Source organism: Rana temporaria, chromosome 5, assembly GCF_905171775.1.
Source record: "Rana temporaria chromosome 5, aRanTem1.1, whole genome shotgun sequence".
NCBI lineage: Eukaryota > Metazoa > Chordata > Amphibia > Anura > Ranidae > Rana > Rana temporaria.
The window spans coordinates 48,944,131-48,959,311 of NC_053493.1; the positions used below are offsets into that span (position 1 = coordinate 48,944,131).

Genomic DNA, 15,181 nt, shown 5'->3' on the forward strand with positions numbered 1-15,181 from the left:
CACTCTGACCCTCAAAGCCGCCCTTGACATTCGAGGTCTTTTTCCTGCTGTTCGGCCGGCTGCTTGCAGGGAAATTAAGAAGTAAGTTCAAGAGCCAAGTGTGGCTCCGAGGACCTCCTGCTTTTCATCAATACCAATACTGGACATCCTCGCTGTTAGTCACAGCAAATTCGAAGAGCTTTAGCAGGTGGTTCTCCTGAGCTGAATAGCTCTGGCATGAAAAGATAAGAAGTCCCATTAAGTAATATGACAAACATGTGGGCAGAATATGGTTGTTGTCCCATTTCACAGATTAATGATCTCATCGGACAAAAGTCAGTAGCATAAACCCTAATAGTTTTTATGAAAGTAGAATTAATACAGTAACAGCGTCACGTGTGGTTAAAACCTGGACCTGTAGGTGGTCGGGCCAGACTAATGATCACAGCATGCATAACATTTTTTACAGCATTTTTACTGGCCACACAAGGATCCTTAGTCTTTAGAATATGAACACTGGTAGAATAAAGGAATGCTAACATATCCATCATCATACATAAGGCAGAGGCATTTTATGTGTCTCCCTTTACCATTTTGACAACCTAGAATAAAAAGATTTGATTGGATGTCACATGTTACTTTGCTCTGCTCTGCTAATTCTGTGTTACATAAGTACAAGGGCTCTACTGTAAGTAATGCAAAAGTGGGCATTAACTTTTTTAATAATTTGCATAGGTCATTCAAAATTTCTCTTCCTCTATATTAACTCATCTTCTTTTTCATTGCAGGTAGATAATGGATTTCAAGCAAAAGCAACATGCCATCATTGAGTTCACGATGAAGGAGGAGTGCAGGCTGTCCAACGTCCACAGAAGGCTACAGAATGTTTACAGAGATGACACCATTGACGAGAGCAATGTCTTGTCACTGGTGACTCTTGTCAATGGTAGTATCTTCGTAAACATTCTGTAACCTTCTGTGGATATCGGACAGCCTGCACCCCTCCTATGTCAAGAACTCAATGACAGCACTTGGTTTCTCCTTGGAATTTACCTGAAATGAAAAAGAAGAAAAGTTACTATAGAGGAAGAGTTACTCTACCAAAATACGAAATGTAAACTACCGATGTAAGTTAAGTTAAAAAATTGTGCCCAATTTTGCATTACTTTCAATACAGCCCTTGTATTATTTAACAATGTTGATTCTTCTGCTGGTGAAAAATTATTCGAAGAAAGTTACTTTTCCTCTCTGTATTAAATGCAGAAAATCTAGATCACTAGTGAGGGAGCAGTGAAACACTGCCGGCACAGTCCAAGCGTAACAGACATATTTTTTACTGGCAACCTTTTTCTTTCCCATTGAAAACGTAAAACCTATGACGAAACGGGTCTGGGAGGACGCGCAGTGAAATCACCACGCTAAGGAGGAAGGGCTCCGCTTGTTGCCGGTCGGCATCTGTTTATGTCTGATGATTTTATCTGTTTTGTAAGTACCCCTTACATCTTTTTTAAATAAATACGTTTTATGGAATTACGCTATGGTGCACCTTTTCTCTATCCATGTTCCTCTGGACGAGTCTGTCAATGCGCTGGAAGTCCGATCTGGAAACTTTTAACCCTGTGAGTCCACTACAGTCTCTAAAGGCCGCGGCTGGGCTATAGCCGATTGCTAATCGAGCTTGCCCTTCTGGTAAGCGGCTTTATTACTTGGTGGTGGGTGTTCACTTCAGTGCAAAAACACATCTGTTGTCACGGTGGTGTTGACGTTTTTGGAGGATTCTATCTTCAGGATTGACCATTTGTGTGCACACTAATAGTGCACATTGGGACTTTACTTATTTGAGTTTTCAGTGGACTTTATATTTTCAATTCTGTTTAGTGGCGCAGCTTTAATTTTTCTTTTCAACCTTTTTCTTTTACTGGCATTTACTGGCAGGAGAAAAATGCCCATGTTTTACTGGCTGCCAGTAAAAATACTGGCGTTTGGCAATACTGCCCCAGATAAACATCTTATGTCCCTACCACACTCATGCATCAGGGCTAATATGATCCACCAGTACATTTTTGGCACTAAATCATACAAACTGGAAGGCAAGAGTTCTAATATTCCTGATAATCTTTATAATGCTTAAGAATGTCTATATACATGGCAGGTATCAGTAAGAACAATCGCTAAAGTGTCTTTAAGAACAGGATGGCTCCAGAGGTATCTGCTCCCTCTCCATCACTGAAATAAATTAGACCTATACTCCAAACTCAAAACAGCTTTCACACTACAGTATATAATCTAGCAAATTTAATAAAATAAATGTTTATAAAAATGCTAAGAAGCCTATCTCGTCATTGAATAACCAGAATCTAGCCTTCTTATGGCAGCTGGTCATGTGACCAGTGCAGAGTCTTTGGTTATTTGGTGTCTGCTGATCGAGAAGATTTTGGACTTTGACCCTGTAAGGAGACTGAGCTGCTGATTGGCTGGCCCTGCCTAAACGCCAGTCTACCATGATTTGGCCAAGGCAATGTGACCATCACAGCTGGGAGCTCAAATCCCACTTACCCCAGCAACAGGCAAATTATTCAGTGTAGATAGATAGATAGATAGATAGATAGATAGATAGATAGATAGACAGACAGACAGACAGACAGACAGACAGACAGACAGACAGACAGACAGATTTTTTTCTCCGAAAATAGGTGCAGGAACTCAACCTCGACCCCGTTCAGATTTCAAAAACAGTAGAAGGGTCTTAAATGGGCATTAAATACCAGGATTGCATTACATACAGAGGCCCATATTCTCTCTAAATGTCCGCGGGCGGCGCGTAAGGCATTCACACTCCGCCGCCCCAAACTACAGGAGCAAGTGCTGTATTCCCCAAACACTTGCTCCGTAGTTTGGGGCGGCGGAGTGTAAATGGCCCGGCGTAGCCACGCGTATCTTCAAGGGGGCGGCTTCTATTCAAATTAAGCGCGCCCCCGATTCTAAGTAACTGCGCATGCGCCGGGCTTAAAAAAGCCCAGTGCGCATGCTCCAGTTCTCGGCGGAAAATGTCAATGACGCCGACGTGTGCGTCATTGACGTAAAGTCGTATTCAAGAACGACTTAGGGAAACGACGTAGCCGACGGAAAAACACGACGCGGCCCCGACACTATCCGTAACATGGCCTACGTGGGACATGCGGAAACTTACTCCTCATATAGCAGGAGTAAGTTTCCGCTTACGCAAATAACGTTAGCGACTGGTACGCGACGCGAAATCGTTCGGTAATCGGCGTAGCAGGCTCATTTGCATAAACAAATGAGACGTTCACGTAAATGCCATCTAGCGGAGGGCGGCGTAATTACATTTAAGATCCGACAGTGTAAGTGACTTACACATGGCGGATCTTAAGTGTATCTATGCGAAAATGATTCTAAGAATCAGTCGCATAGACACACGGGCCAAAAAAGAGAGATACGATGGAGTATCCTGAGATACTCCATTGTAACTATACTCAGAATATGGCCCAGAGTGCAGAGTTCAGGGGGTTACACACAGAGTGCAGAGCTGTCACTTGTAAACACAGAAACCAGATTTCTGTGTTTACCAGTGATTGTGGTGAGCAGGCATCAAAGGGTCTGAGCCAGAGGTGGTGGAACTGAGTTCCCCCAAGTTCCCCCTGAAAAAAAGCCCTGGATAGATAGATATATATATATATATATATATATATATATATATATATATATATATATTAGAGAGAGAGAGAGAGATATATATATACAGATATACACACATATACATATACACACATATCAAGGTTATTAAATGTAAATGAACACTGCAATACATTTGAGTATCAGTAGTCCAACAAACATTTTTCGGTAATATATACCGTATATACTAGTAGAATATTTAAAAACAACCGTTAGGCAGGATTCACATTTTTGCATTGTGTCATTGCTGGCATGTAAAGTGGAACTACATTCTCTCAATCAACATTATTTGTAATCCTTATGCTGCTAGCATTAGTAAATAGATAGGAAAGTATATCATATTTACTTGTTTTAAACTTTTTTTTAGTTACTTCTTGGTTTCCATGCCTAGGCAAATGATGTAATATATCCCAGGAGTCTTCAGAAGGAAAAGAGGGGTTTTCTGAGCTAAGCACACCCTCCTGTGTGTGTGAATGAGCTAAAGCAGTGCTTCTCAAATAGTGGGGCGCGCCCCCCAGGGGGGGCCCGAGGCTCCATAAAGGGGGGCTCGTTCCGGACCGCGGCGATTGCTCCATTTAGTATGCGCTTCTGTCCCCAGCCTCCTCCGCTAGTTAGAGGAGCGGACGGCGGGAGGCGGGACATTTTTGAACTGGGGGACGGGACCAGAGAGGTAGCAGCCTGTCATGTTGGACGGCAGGTGATTGGCTGCTAGGAGGCGGTCCTAGCAGCCAATCACCAGTTCGCCCAAAAGTCTCCCCGCCCCGCCCAGTGCTGCTGTGGCTTCACTTGACAAATGTCCCGCCTCCTGCTCTCCGCGCTGAAAAGTTACAGGTAGGAGTGGAGAGGGAGGAAGGGAGGAAAAATATATGGAAATGTTAAGGATGAGGAGTGGGGGCTGTGCTGTGGGGGGAAAAGGGGGGTTATGTGATGGGGGAAACTGTGTGCAGGATATGTGATGGGGGTCATGTAAAGGGGGCAATACTTTGTGGGGGGGGGTATGTGATGGGGTCATGTAAAGGGGGCAATACTGTGTGGGGGGATATGTGATGGGGCAATACTGTGTGGGGGGGATATGTGAAGAAGGGCAATACTGTGTGTGGGGGGATATGTGAAGAAGGGCAATACTGTGTGTGGGGGGATATGTGAAGAAGGGCAATACTGTGTGTGGGGGGATATGTGAAGAAGGGCAATACTGTGTGTGGGGGGATATGTGAAGAAGGGCAATACTGTGTGTGGGGGGATATGTGAAGAAGGGCAATACTGTGTGTGGGGGGATATGTGAAGAAGGGCAATACTGTGTGTGGGGGGATATGTGAAGAAGGGCAATACTGTGTGTGGGGGGATATGTGAAGAAGGGCAATACTGTGTGGGGGGATATGTGGATACAGTGTTATGCAGAGGTGTACTTATAACAATTTTATAGACAAATTATACTATTTACAGTCGCGCGGGGGGCGCGAAATGTTTTCTTCTTCCTAGGGGGGCATGACAGAAAATAATTGAGAAGCACTGAGCTAAGGGAAGATGGAAATGCTAGGGAGTGTTTTTCAAAGTGATTTCTCAGCAAAATAAAGCATGGAGACATAAATGGATGGCTGGGTTTAAATTGAATAAAGAAAATGAATTAAATAGCGTTTTTGGTTTGTGGTGTTCAGATGCAGTGTAGTTCCCTTTAATGGCATTCTCTCTTGCAGTATCATGCATTGCAGTTCATTTTGAATGACCTGCCAAGCCACCACAATTGACCTTTAAATGCACCTGTGACCTAATTTTTTGGAAGTGTAACATGTGCATGTGTGTGGTGGGTTGGGCATGTGGTTTGGGTGCCATTGAAAAGGAATGGCACCGCAATACAGTTTGTACATTACCGCAATGCAAAGTTTTGAATTTGGCCTTAGACAGTGGAAACATGTCCATATGTCCATCCACCATCTAATGTTCATGGTTAGCATCAGCTGAAAAAATAGACAAATTTACAGCCATTTTTAGTGTAACGGGAGCCTCAGAGCTCAAGACTTTTGCACAGTTTGTACCTAATGAGCCGATGCGTTTCTCTTTCTCCTTCAGGACCAGTTCCAGCTGGAGGACCTTGTCCTGCAGAGCGTCCATCTCTCTTCTCATCTCCTTATTTTCTTCCAGCAGACGCTCTTTCTCTGGGTCATCTTCTGATTGGTAAACGATCTGCAATATTACAGACTCTTTTTATCTTAAAAACGCACAGAACAAAAGGGGCTTTCTAGCACGCTGCTGAGCTGTAATAATTATCCAGGATGCTCGTCATATTGTTTTCTGCATACTGCTGCATATTTAAAATATGAATAAGAAAAGAGGACCAACGCCGAGGGGGAGGGAAAAAAAAAATGGGGTTCTTGAAAAGCCTTGAGTACATTACATTCAAAGACTATAAACACATGGGGGCATTTTTTATTGACAGGGATAATGCCTATCATACTGTTTTGCATGGCCTCATCATTCAGGTCAATTTATTATGGAGGCTGAGTCCAGGACGGCAGCTGGGCCTAGCACACCCACACTTCCCCTATGAGCTTCTTTTTTTTTTATTTAGCAAAATATAGTCCGTAACTAGGGTAAAGCTGGGAGTTTTGTGGTACGGACAGTGCTGGGGGGTTGTGAAGTGCTCTTGTTGGGAGGGGGGCTTGTTGTCTTTGTACTGATCCTCTGTGACAGCGCAGCTAGTGTCACAAGGAGCACATCACATGTCAAAGCACTGAAGTTTTCAGCCTGGAAGCCACATGGAGTCCATCAGGCCCACTGATAGCAGCACAGTTGGCTCTCTCCTTGGTGCTGCTGCATCCACCCGCAGGTCATTCATATTCTGAACATTAACGTGGCTTTGCATGCTTGTCACACAGAGGGCCGTGCAGGCGTCTTGTGCTATTGAGCCCTTTCCCTTTAAATCTCTGGGCCAATGGTGACTACCTTGTAAGGCAGCTTCGGGATAACGCCCAACAAAAGCCTTTAAAGTTATCATTTTCGCAAAGCAAGGCCATTTGCATTTTTATTATGCATGTCCCTTTTGTTTAAAGCTTGCCACTTGTATTATGAAAAAGTCTTTTTCGAAGGCAGCGGAGGCTCATTGCCACTGATAACATTCATGGGTCTGATTCAAAGGCTTTCAGAGCGTTTGAAGACACTGGATGATGGCTGTCTAGACTAAAACACATACTGTAAATATGCAGCAAATTCACAATTCAAAAGGCTCCCTAAGCAGGCCTGGAATTGTATGCTGTGTGATAAGTAAGACGTCAGCAGATCTGAAGCCATCAGGCTTAAAAAATGAGGATAGAGCGAAAGTGCAGTAACTGCTCAACACTGATGGAATATTGTTGCTATTGGTTACTGAACTTTGCTTTTCTATGAAAGTCTGTATCACTCTATACTATGAAATACATTATATCAATGCAACAGCTATATGTACTTACATATACACACAACATCCATTTCCCCAAAAAAATGGGGGAAAGAATGCAAGGGGAAAAGTAGAGCAATTACCAACAGCATTAAATCAAATTCAATCAGACAAATGAGGCAAGAAATCGAATTAGTTGCTATGGTAACAGTTTCAGTTTTATGCCAGTCCACTTTGCTTGCAAGAGCAGCTTCTCTGGTACCCAAGAACACTTCATCTATTTAACCAAGTCAACATTTTTTTTCACCACTAACATAACTGCCTTCATATTGTTTTTGACATCTGATTACATTTTGTGTCTTATAAATATGTTTATCATATTAGTACACAAGAAAACCTGCTCTCCAGTTTCAGAAGACCGCTATCTTATAATTGTGTATATATATATATATATACACATACATACATACATACATATACACACATATATATATATATATATATATATATACACACACACACACACACACACATTATTATTTTTTTGGATACACAAAATATTTTAAGAAACTTTAAAAAGATACTAAAAACTGAAAATAAAAATGGACATACGCACTAGTAGGTAGATTCAGTAAGAGTTAGGCCGACTTATCAGTAGATAAGCTGACCTAACTCAGAATCTACGCCGACTTATGTTTAAGCGTATGCTCAAACAGAGATACGCTTAAACATATCTAAGATACGACGGCTTTCGCCGTCCTATCTTAGATTGCAATATTTTGGATGGCCGCTAGGTGGCGCTTCCATTGCGGTCGGCGTAGAATATGTAAATGAGGAGATAAAGCCGATTCACGAACGTACGCCCGGCCGACGCAGTACTTTTACGCCGTTTACGTAAGAGATAGGCCGCGTAAAGTTAGAGCTAGGCCTTATTGGAATAGTAATATCAAGTATGGCCGACGTTCCCGCGTCGAAATTCAAATTTTTTACATCGTTACAAGATTCCACCAAATGAAGGGTATAAAGGGAAAAACTGAGTTAGGATCATCAGTGCTACTTTTTAAAACTACCAGATAGCTGATGGTGAGTGCCAAATGTTTAAGAAAAAATAGTGAGTAGCTAAAAAGTTACCATGTAAGCAAAAAACAACAACAAATTACACTGTTGCATCACATCACAAAAGCTTGTATGTTTGATCTATTTTTGTGATTATTAGTGTTCTCACAATTTTTTTTTTTGTTAAATGTATCTAATAGAACATTGTTCAGTGTATGAGCAGCCTCTAGTTGTAGAAGAACAATTTATTGAATCAGTTTCCTAAGGGTAACATGGATTGCTAGCTAAAAAGCATAGCACACATTTAATATACTATATTTCACATTTACTGGACTAAAAAAGTATACAAATATTTTAAAAGAGAAGTATGTTTTTTTTTTTATTCCCTATATATACTTACCTCGGTGAATGCAGCATCAGACCGAAGCTGCAGCTGTCCCCCGGCATCTCTGCACTGAGAACCGAGCCCCCGAACACCGCTGATGGCTCGGTTCTCACTCCTCCCCGAGCAGAGCGATGCCGACTATCAGTCAGCATTGCTTCTGCTCTACTTCTCAGGGCTCATTTGAGCGCTGAGCCGTGGAGGGGTGGGGAGAGGCTGTCTCAGCTGCTTGCTGAGACTATCAATCAGGGCAGCTGGCGGATCCAGACTTGGAAGTCGGGATGAGGCGCTGCCTCGACTGATGGCAGTGACGTCAGCGGAGAGCAGACTTCAGACCGCTATCCACTGAAAACAGGTCACAGGAGTGCAAAAAAAGAATTGCACTTCTGTGACCCAAAGAAGAAGCCCAGCCTAAGCTAATCGTAACTTTTATAATGACTCTTTTTTATATTGATCTGTACCACTATCTATTTTTTCAATAAAAGTTTGTAAACAAAAAAAAAAAGAAGAAGCCCAGCCTAAGAGGCTCAGGCTGGACTTCTCCTTTAAGTCCTGTGAAGGGCTGCAGAATGGAAGTTTATTTTAAAATTCAATACAAACAGCATTAATGTGTGGCAGTTACACATGATCATTCTTGCATCAGTCTAAAGCAGTGGTCTCCAAACTGCGGCCCGAGGGCCGGATGCGGCCTTTTGCTTACCTTTATTCGGCCCTTGGGGCACTATGCCTCCCACTGATACAAGATCCTATTCTGCCCTCTAACACCTACAATGGAGCACCATTTCTCCCTATGATACCAACGATGGGGAACTTTTCCTCCCTTTATTACCTGATGTTTACCCCCACTGATGCCAAGAAGATTTTCACTCCTGCTGGCCAAAGTCCGGCCCTCCAAGAGTCTGAAGGTCAATAAACTGACCCTTTGTTTTAGAATATTTGGAGACCCCTGGTCTAGAGTAGTCAACACGATGGTTGGTGAGTGTTGCTTAGTTGTTACTGCACTTTGCAAATTGTTCTTTGATTTCATTAATAAGAGCCTTGACATTTGTTGCTAAAAGCCTAGCTCCACCCTTTTTTATATATACATATAAAAAACAAATAATATCTGCGCTTTGGCAAAACAATAAAACAAATAAAAAATGACCACGGCAGCCAGCACTAAAGGTTATATGATCGTATAACAACTAAAAGCAAATATATACTGTTTATGGTCGTTACCCTCTAACCGAGAGAGATGTGGATCACATAAACACGCGACAAGACTTACAACATAAATAGACCTGAAGTGTGCCATGGTGGTCTGGTCAGTATGCAAAGAAAAGGGGGCATACCCAAGGTAAGTAATGGGTAGTTAATTGAAGAAGGATATGCTGAGAAGTGCCCTGAAAAAGGGAAGGGCGGGAGGGTGTCGAATGCGATTGAATGCGCAGACTCACGGACATGAGGTGAGCTGGAAAGAGTCGGCCCAGTGACGTGTAGTACCGCACACTGAACCGACAAAGAGCATGTGTGAGTGGGCTGCTTAAATACCCTCCGGGCTCCTCCCATAAACTCAGGCCACCATACTGGCCTTCTTATATATATGAGGGTGATGCTCCTATAAGGAAAAATTGCAATATAAAACCTGTTGAAAAACAGTCCTATCCAAAAATCGCCAACAATGATGGATGATAGGTTGGTGAAAAAGTCCCAGCACCAGCAGGAAACATGTTAAGGATAAGCCGCACATATGTCCCTGAGAAATCTTATGCTTTAAGCTATATGCTGTTGATTTTCAACGCATGTGATTGGTTATAGGCATCGTGTTGTGGCTGTATTAGGAGCCATTTTTGTAGCTGGTTGTTACTGATAAGCTTGCCGACTATTCAGCATGATGTCAAATGCAACAACTTTTGATGTAATAAAATTTGTAATATTTTACTACTGTTGTAATCGTAGTATTGGGGCACCGAGAAAATCTGTATTTTTTCCTGTATTTTTCCATATTCTGTAGTCTGGCATGTGGTGCCCTGGTTCTTCATGTCTATCACAAGGCACTGCATGATTTTCTATTATTTTTATATATACATATATTTTTCTGAAGTCTTGAGGCCAGTCACGGGACAGGCAGGGTCCTCCTATTTTATATCTCCAGAACTCAGAGGGCTGCAATGATGCAGAGAGAATTTTCTGGGATATGTTTTGGTTGCGATTATATTTTGGGATGGTGACACCCCAGGCAATTAATTATAATTTAATTACTTTCATTCCCCACATACTTCACTTTATGCTGAAATCCTGCATTCACAGTAAGTGGGTTAAATTATGCTGGTTCTCCTTCAGCCTGAAAGAGGATAGGCAAAGCTGTGAGTCTTCAGGGGATATTGCCAGAGAAGAGGTAAGTATTGCTTACATTGGTTACTTTTATAGCTGCTGGGCTATTGTATATAAAAAAATAGAATGATGCCCCGTACACACGGCATTTCCGCCAACAAAAATTTAAGAGCTGGTTCTCAAATTTTCCGACGGAAGAAATTCCAATCAGAAATTCAGATCGTCTGACAGAAGTCAACAATGTTTTGCCGTACAAAAAGCTGGTTTATTTGCACAGGGGATGTCCATCTAAATATGAAAAGATATGGGACAAATGGCTGAAAACACCTGCAACCTGCATTTAACCCTCCTAGCGGTATTCCCGAGTCTGACTCAGGGTGAGATTTTTATACCAAAAGCGGTAACCCCGAGTCAGACTTGGGCTTGCCTCGCTGCAGCAGCAGACAAAGTTACTTACCTTGTCCCTGGATCCAGCGATGCCACCGCGCTGTGTGAGAGAGCGGGACCTCGCTCGATTCACACAGTGTCCTCCTGTGCCGCCGATCTCCGTTCCCTGCGACGTTACAACGCACGGGAGCGGAGAACGGCGCCAAATTCAAAAACTTAAACAAACACATTACATACAGTATACTGTAATCTTATAGATTACAGTACTGTATGTAAAAAAATTCACACCCCCTTTGTCCCTAGTGGTCTGCCCAGTGTCCTACATGTACTTTTATATAATAAAAACAGTTCTTTCTGCCTGCAAACTGTAGATTGTCCATAGCAACCAAAAGTGTCCCTTTATGTCAAAAATGGTTTTAGAGCAGCTAGAAAACAGCGATAATAAATTATAATCACTTGCAGAATTGTGTGATAGCGATTTGTGGGGAAATTCGTCATAAAAAAATAAAAGTAATGACAGCGACAATTCTGCAACTGAGCAAATCTCAGTGATTTTGAGTTGATTACATTATTGAATCATTTTTATTATAATTATATTATTACTTGTTATAATTATTTATAATTATTTATTATATTATAATTTATAATTTTGTTTTTAAAAAAATGTCATACCCGGGATGCCTACTAGTCTCTTGTTTGGTCAGATTTAAGCGAGTTATTCCTAAGAATTACAGACCTACAGTATAAAACGCCAAATTTCCTTGCAAATAATGGTACCGCTTTCAGCACCTTTTTTCTGAAATAATCATACCGCCAGGGAGGTTAAGGGAGACCGTTGCGGCCTTGCCTTTTGCCCATGGGAAGGATCTGGGGGATGGGGGGTACTGGGGTGGATGGGTTGCCGATTCGATGCAACATGTTGGTACTCCAGGACACTTAATTGTAAGCGTTGTTGTATTATCTGCTCTTCTGGGGGTTTTTTTATGCTACCCCGCACAGACAGGACACTACGCAGTAAAGCATTCTGTATGATACCACTTGACGTTTGCTGTAATCATAAGCCGTTTGTATACCATGTATATTATTGTTTTGCTCAATAAAAGCTTTTTTTGATGGGAAAAAAAAAAAGAAATTCAGATCGTCTGTAGCAATTCTGACGTGCAAAATTCAGACGCGTGCTCGGAAACAATTCAACGCATGCTCGAAAGCATTGAACTTAATTTTCTCGGCTCGATCATAGTGTTGTACGTCACCGCGTTCTTGACGGTCAAAAGTTCAGAGAACTTGTGTGGCGTGTGTATGCAAGCCAAGCTTAAGCGGAATTCCGTCGGAAAAACCATCCAAGGTTTTTCCAACGGAAAATCCGATCATGTGTACGTGGCATAAGGCTTAAAATAATAATAGTGTTGCTATTTTTTATATATATATATATATATATATATATATATATATATATATATATATATATATATATATATATATATATATATATATATATATACCAGGCTGATATAAAAGTAAATGTTTTCTCCATGCCACCCAATCACATTCTTGCAATCAATGCTTTTAAAGGTACCCATACACATTTCGTTAAATTTGATTGACATTGAGAAATTTCGCTGAGATCAGACAATTTGAAGAAAAACTGTAGCATTTTTTTAGAAACAATTTTAACCAATTTAGTTCTAGTTGAGCTGAAGAAAAAAAGAGCTCACGGGCTCAAATATTTTTGATTGTCTTCAGTAGGGGTTTTAAGATGTGTGATATGGAGAAGGAATATTTTCCTTTTGATTTGTCATTTTCAGATGAACCATAAAGTCAATCAAATGATGATCGCTTGCCAATTTTAAAAACATCAAATGTTTTTGTCCTTAATTTAAACAAATTACAAAAAAATTATAAAAAAAAACTGAAATGTGTGCATGGCCAATCACACACGGATCATATTGAACATCTTGATCACATCTACATATCATCAAACAAAACATTGACCTGTGTGTGGCTAACATTAGCTAAGATTAGAAATCAAAGGTACACAGCTTAAAGCTAAGCCTAATTTTGTATGTATTGGCTTTTTGAACGAGTCATGATCTGTTCAGAGTAAGAAATTTTCAACAGGAGGTTGGAAAAACCTATTTTAATGCAACTGGTAGTACGATGGTGGTTACGCTTTCTTGTTGAGGATGGCAAAGCATCCTTATTCTGTCCAGGAAGGAGATACTAGCAAAAAAAAAAGGCATACAATTACGTGATAAGAGATACTGAAATTGAAACACTGCCCATAGCCAAACAAATATATAGGTAATTTTGTGTATGTTTTAAGATGGTAATTTTTGAAGGACAGGTGCACTTCAAAGGCTTGGCGACACATACGGATTCCAAACAAACACAATGCATGGATATGGTGGGAAAAGAGAACTTGGCTCACAAAAGCATACTGCGTGAATGGGACTAAAGCATAAAGTGTACTTTCCTCAATGGTTGCAACACTCATTTGCATGACTTTATTGAGGAGTAGAAGTGATCGTCCCATGAGGCATCATGAGAACCTATTTTTGATGGCAAAATCCCAGCGGGGGCAGAGAATAAGATGCTTCTGGCCCACAACTTTATGGTACCCATATAAAAAAAAAAGAAAAAAGTAATTTATTAGTAAATGATGCCACTGTGGAAAAATTCCCAATACACATGACAAACACAAGTCTCTTTAGCCTTGAGGTCTGATGATTAATGCGTCTGAAAGAAAAACTATTTTGTTGTCCCATTCCAACCAATCAGCTTCTTCTCTTCATTCCTCTAGTGCTGTATGAGAAAATGACCCATTCATTAAGTGCACGGCATCCATCCATCAGTTGATTGGGGAGAACATTGAGGTGTATTCTTGGGAAGGAAGGATTGATTGAGAATGCTTAGAAGTCTCATTGTCCATTCAGCTTAATAACCCATCTGGCCATCTATAAACTGCCAATACTGGGTGATTTGTTATAAGATTACACTAAGATTGGACAACAAAACTAAAATCATGGCATTTTAGGTACAAAAGGGACCTACTGACGACGGGAGAAGCTAGGAGATACCAGCCAAAATGATTTTCCAGCTTCTTTGATAATACTCCTCTGCAAATAATTGTTTTCAATAATAAATTATAAGTTCAAACAGTATGAACAATTACAACGTATTGGACATCTACTACTGTTAATAGTGTGTGTGTGTGGGGGGGGGGGGGACAGATAGCCTGATATTGTACAGTTGCAGAAAACGAAAAAATAAATTTCTATAATTTGTTCTTTTATCTTATCTTTTTATCATTTGTCTTCTCTGTGTTCGATAAAGACATTTCTAAAAAATAAATAAAAAATAAGTAAATAAATAGAAAAAAACTCAAAAAATCTGTCACATTCATAGCTAGCCTAAAGCTTGAGGATTTATGATTGATATGTCTGAAGGAGAACCTGATCTGTTGTCCTTCTAACACAGTGTTTCTCAACCTTTTTTCCATCAAGGCACCCTTTGAAATTATGGACAATCTCGAGGAACCCTCCAAAATTATGGACAGTCTTCAGATGCCCCATTCTAAAATGCAAAAACAATTTTGATAGTTTTATATAATGCAGCAACATCAATACATGTAGGACAATAAACGTTAAAGGTGATTTATTCTTCCAAAGCAAATACACTTTTGCAAACTGGTACTGAACTAGTATTCCAATGTTTCTCTTCTCTCTGTTTTTCTCCATCACTTAGCTAAAGAGACCCTAAAGCTAATGGAGAGAGGCAGGAGAGGGTCAAACAAGGATGATATACAGGCAACGGACATCCTCCTTATCAACTTTTGATGTCATTAGTCATTAGGAGGTTGGCAGCTAGAAGGTTGTAATGGTGTACAATGAAAACCTGTGGCTTGGAGTAACTAAAAGGCAGGTTGTATACAATTTTGGGACAATTTTTTGGCATTTTGCCAAGGCAACCCTAAAGAAACCTCAAGGCACCCCAGGTTGCCT

General features: G+C 40.9%; 1 protein-coding gene across 1 annotated transcript in view; it reads right to left on the minus strand.

Moving 5' to 3' along the window:
• The window catches only part of C5H10orf67 (chromosome 5 C10orf67 homolog), a 202,036-nt gene that overhangs the window by 112,724 nt on the left and 74,131 nt on the right, over positions 1-15,181 (minus strand). Inside the window, exon 6 of the mRNA XM_040352514.1 lies at positions 5,706-5,853. Within this exon, the coding sequence (XP_040208448.1) occupies positions 5,706-5,853 (148 nt within the window). The remainder of the gene's footprint in view (positions 1-5,705; positions 5,854-15,181) is intronic.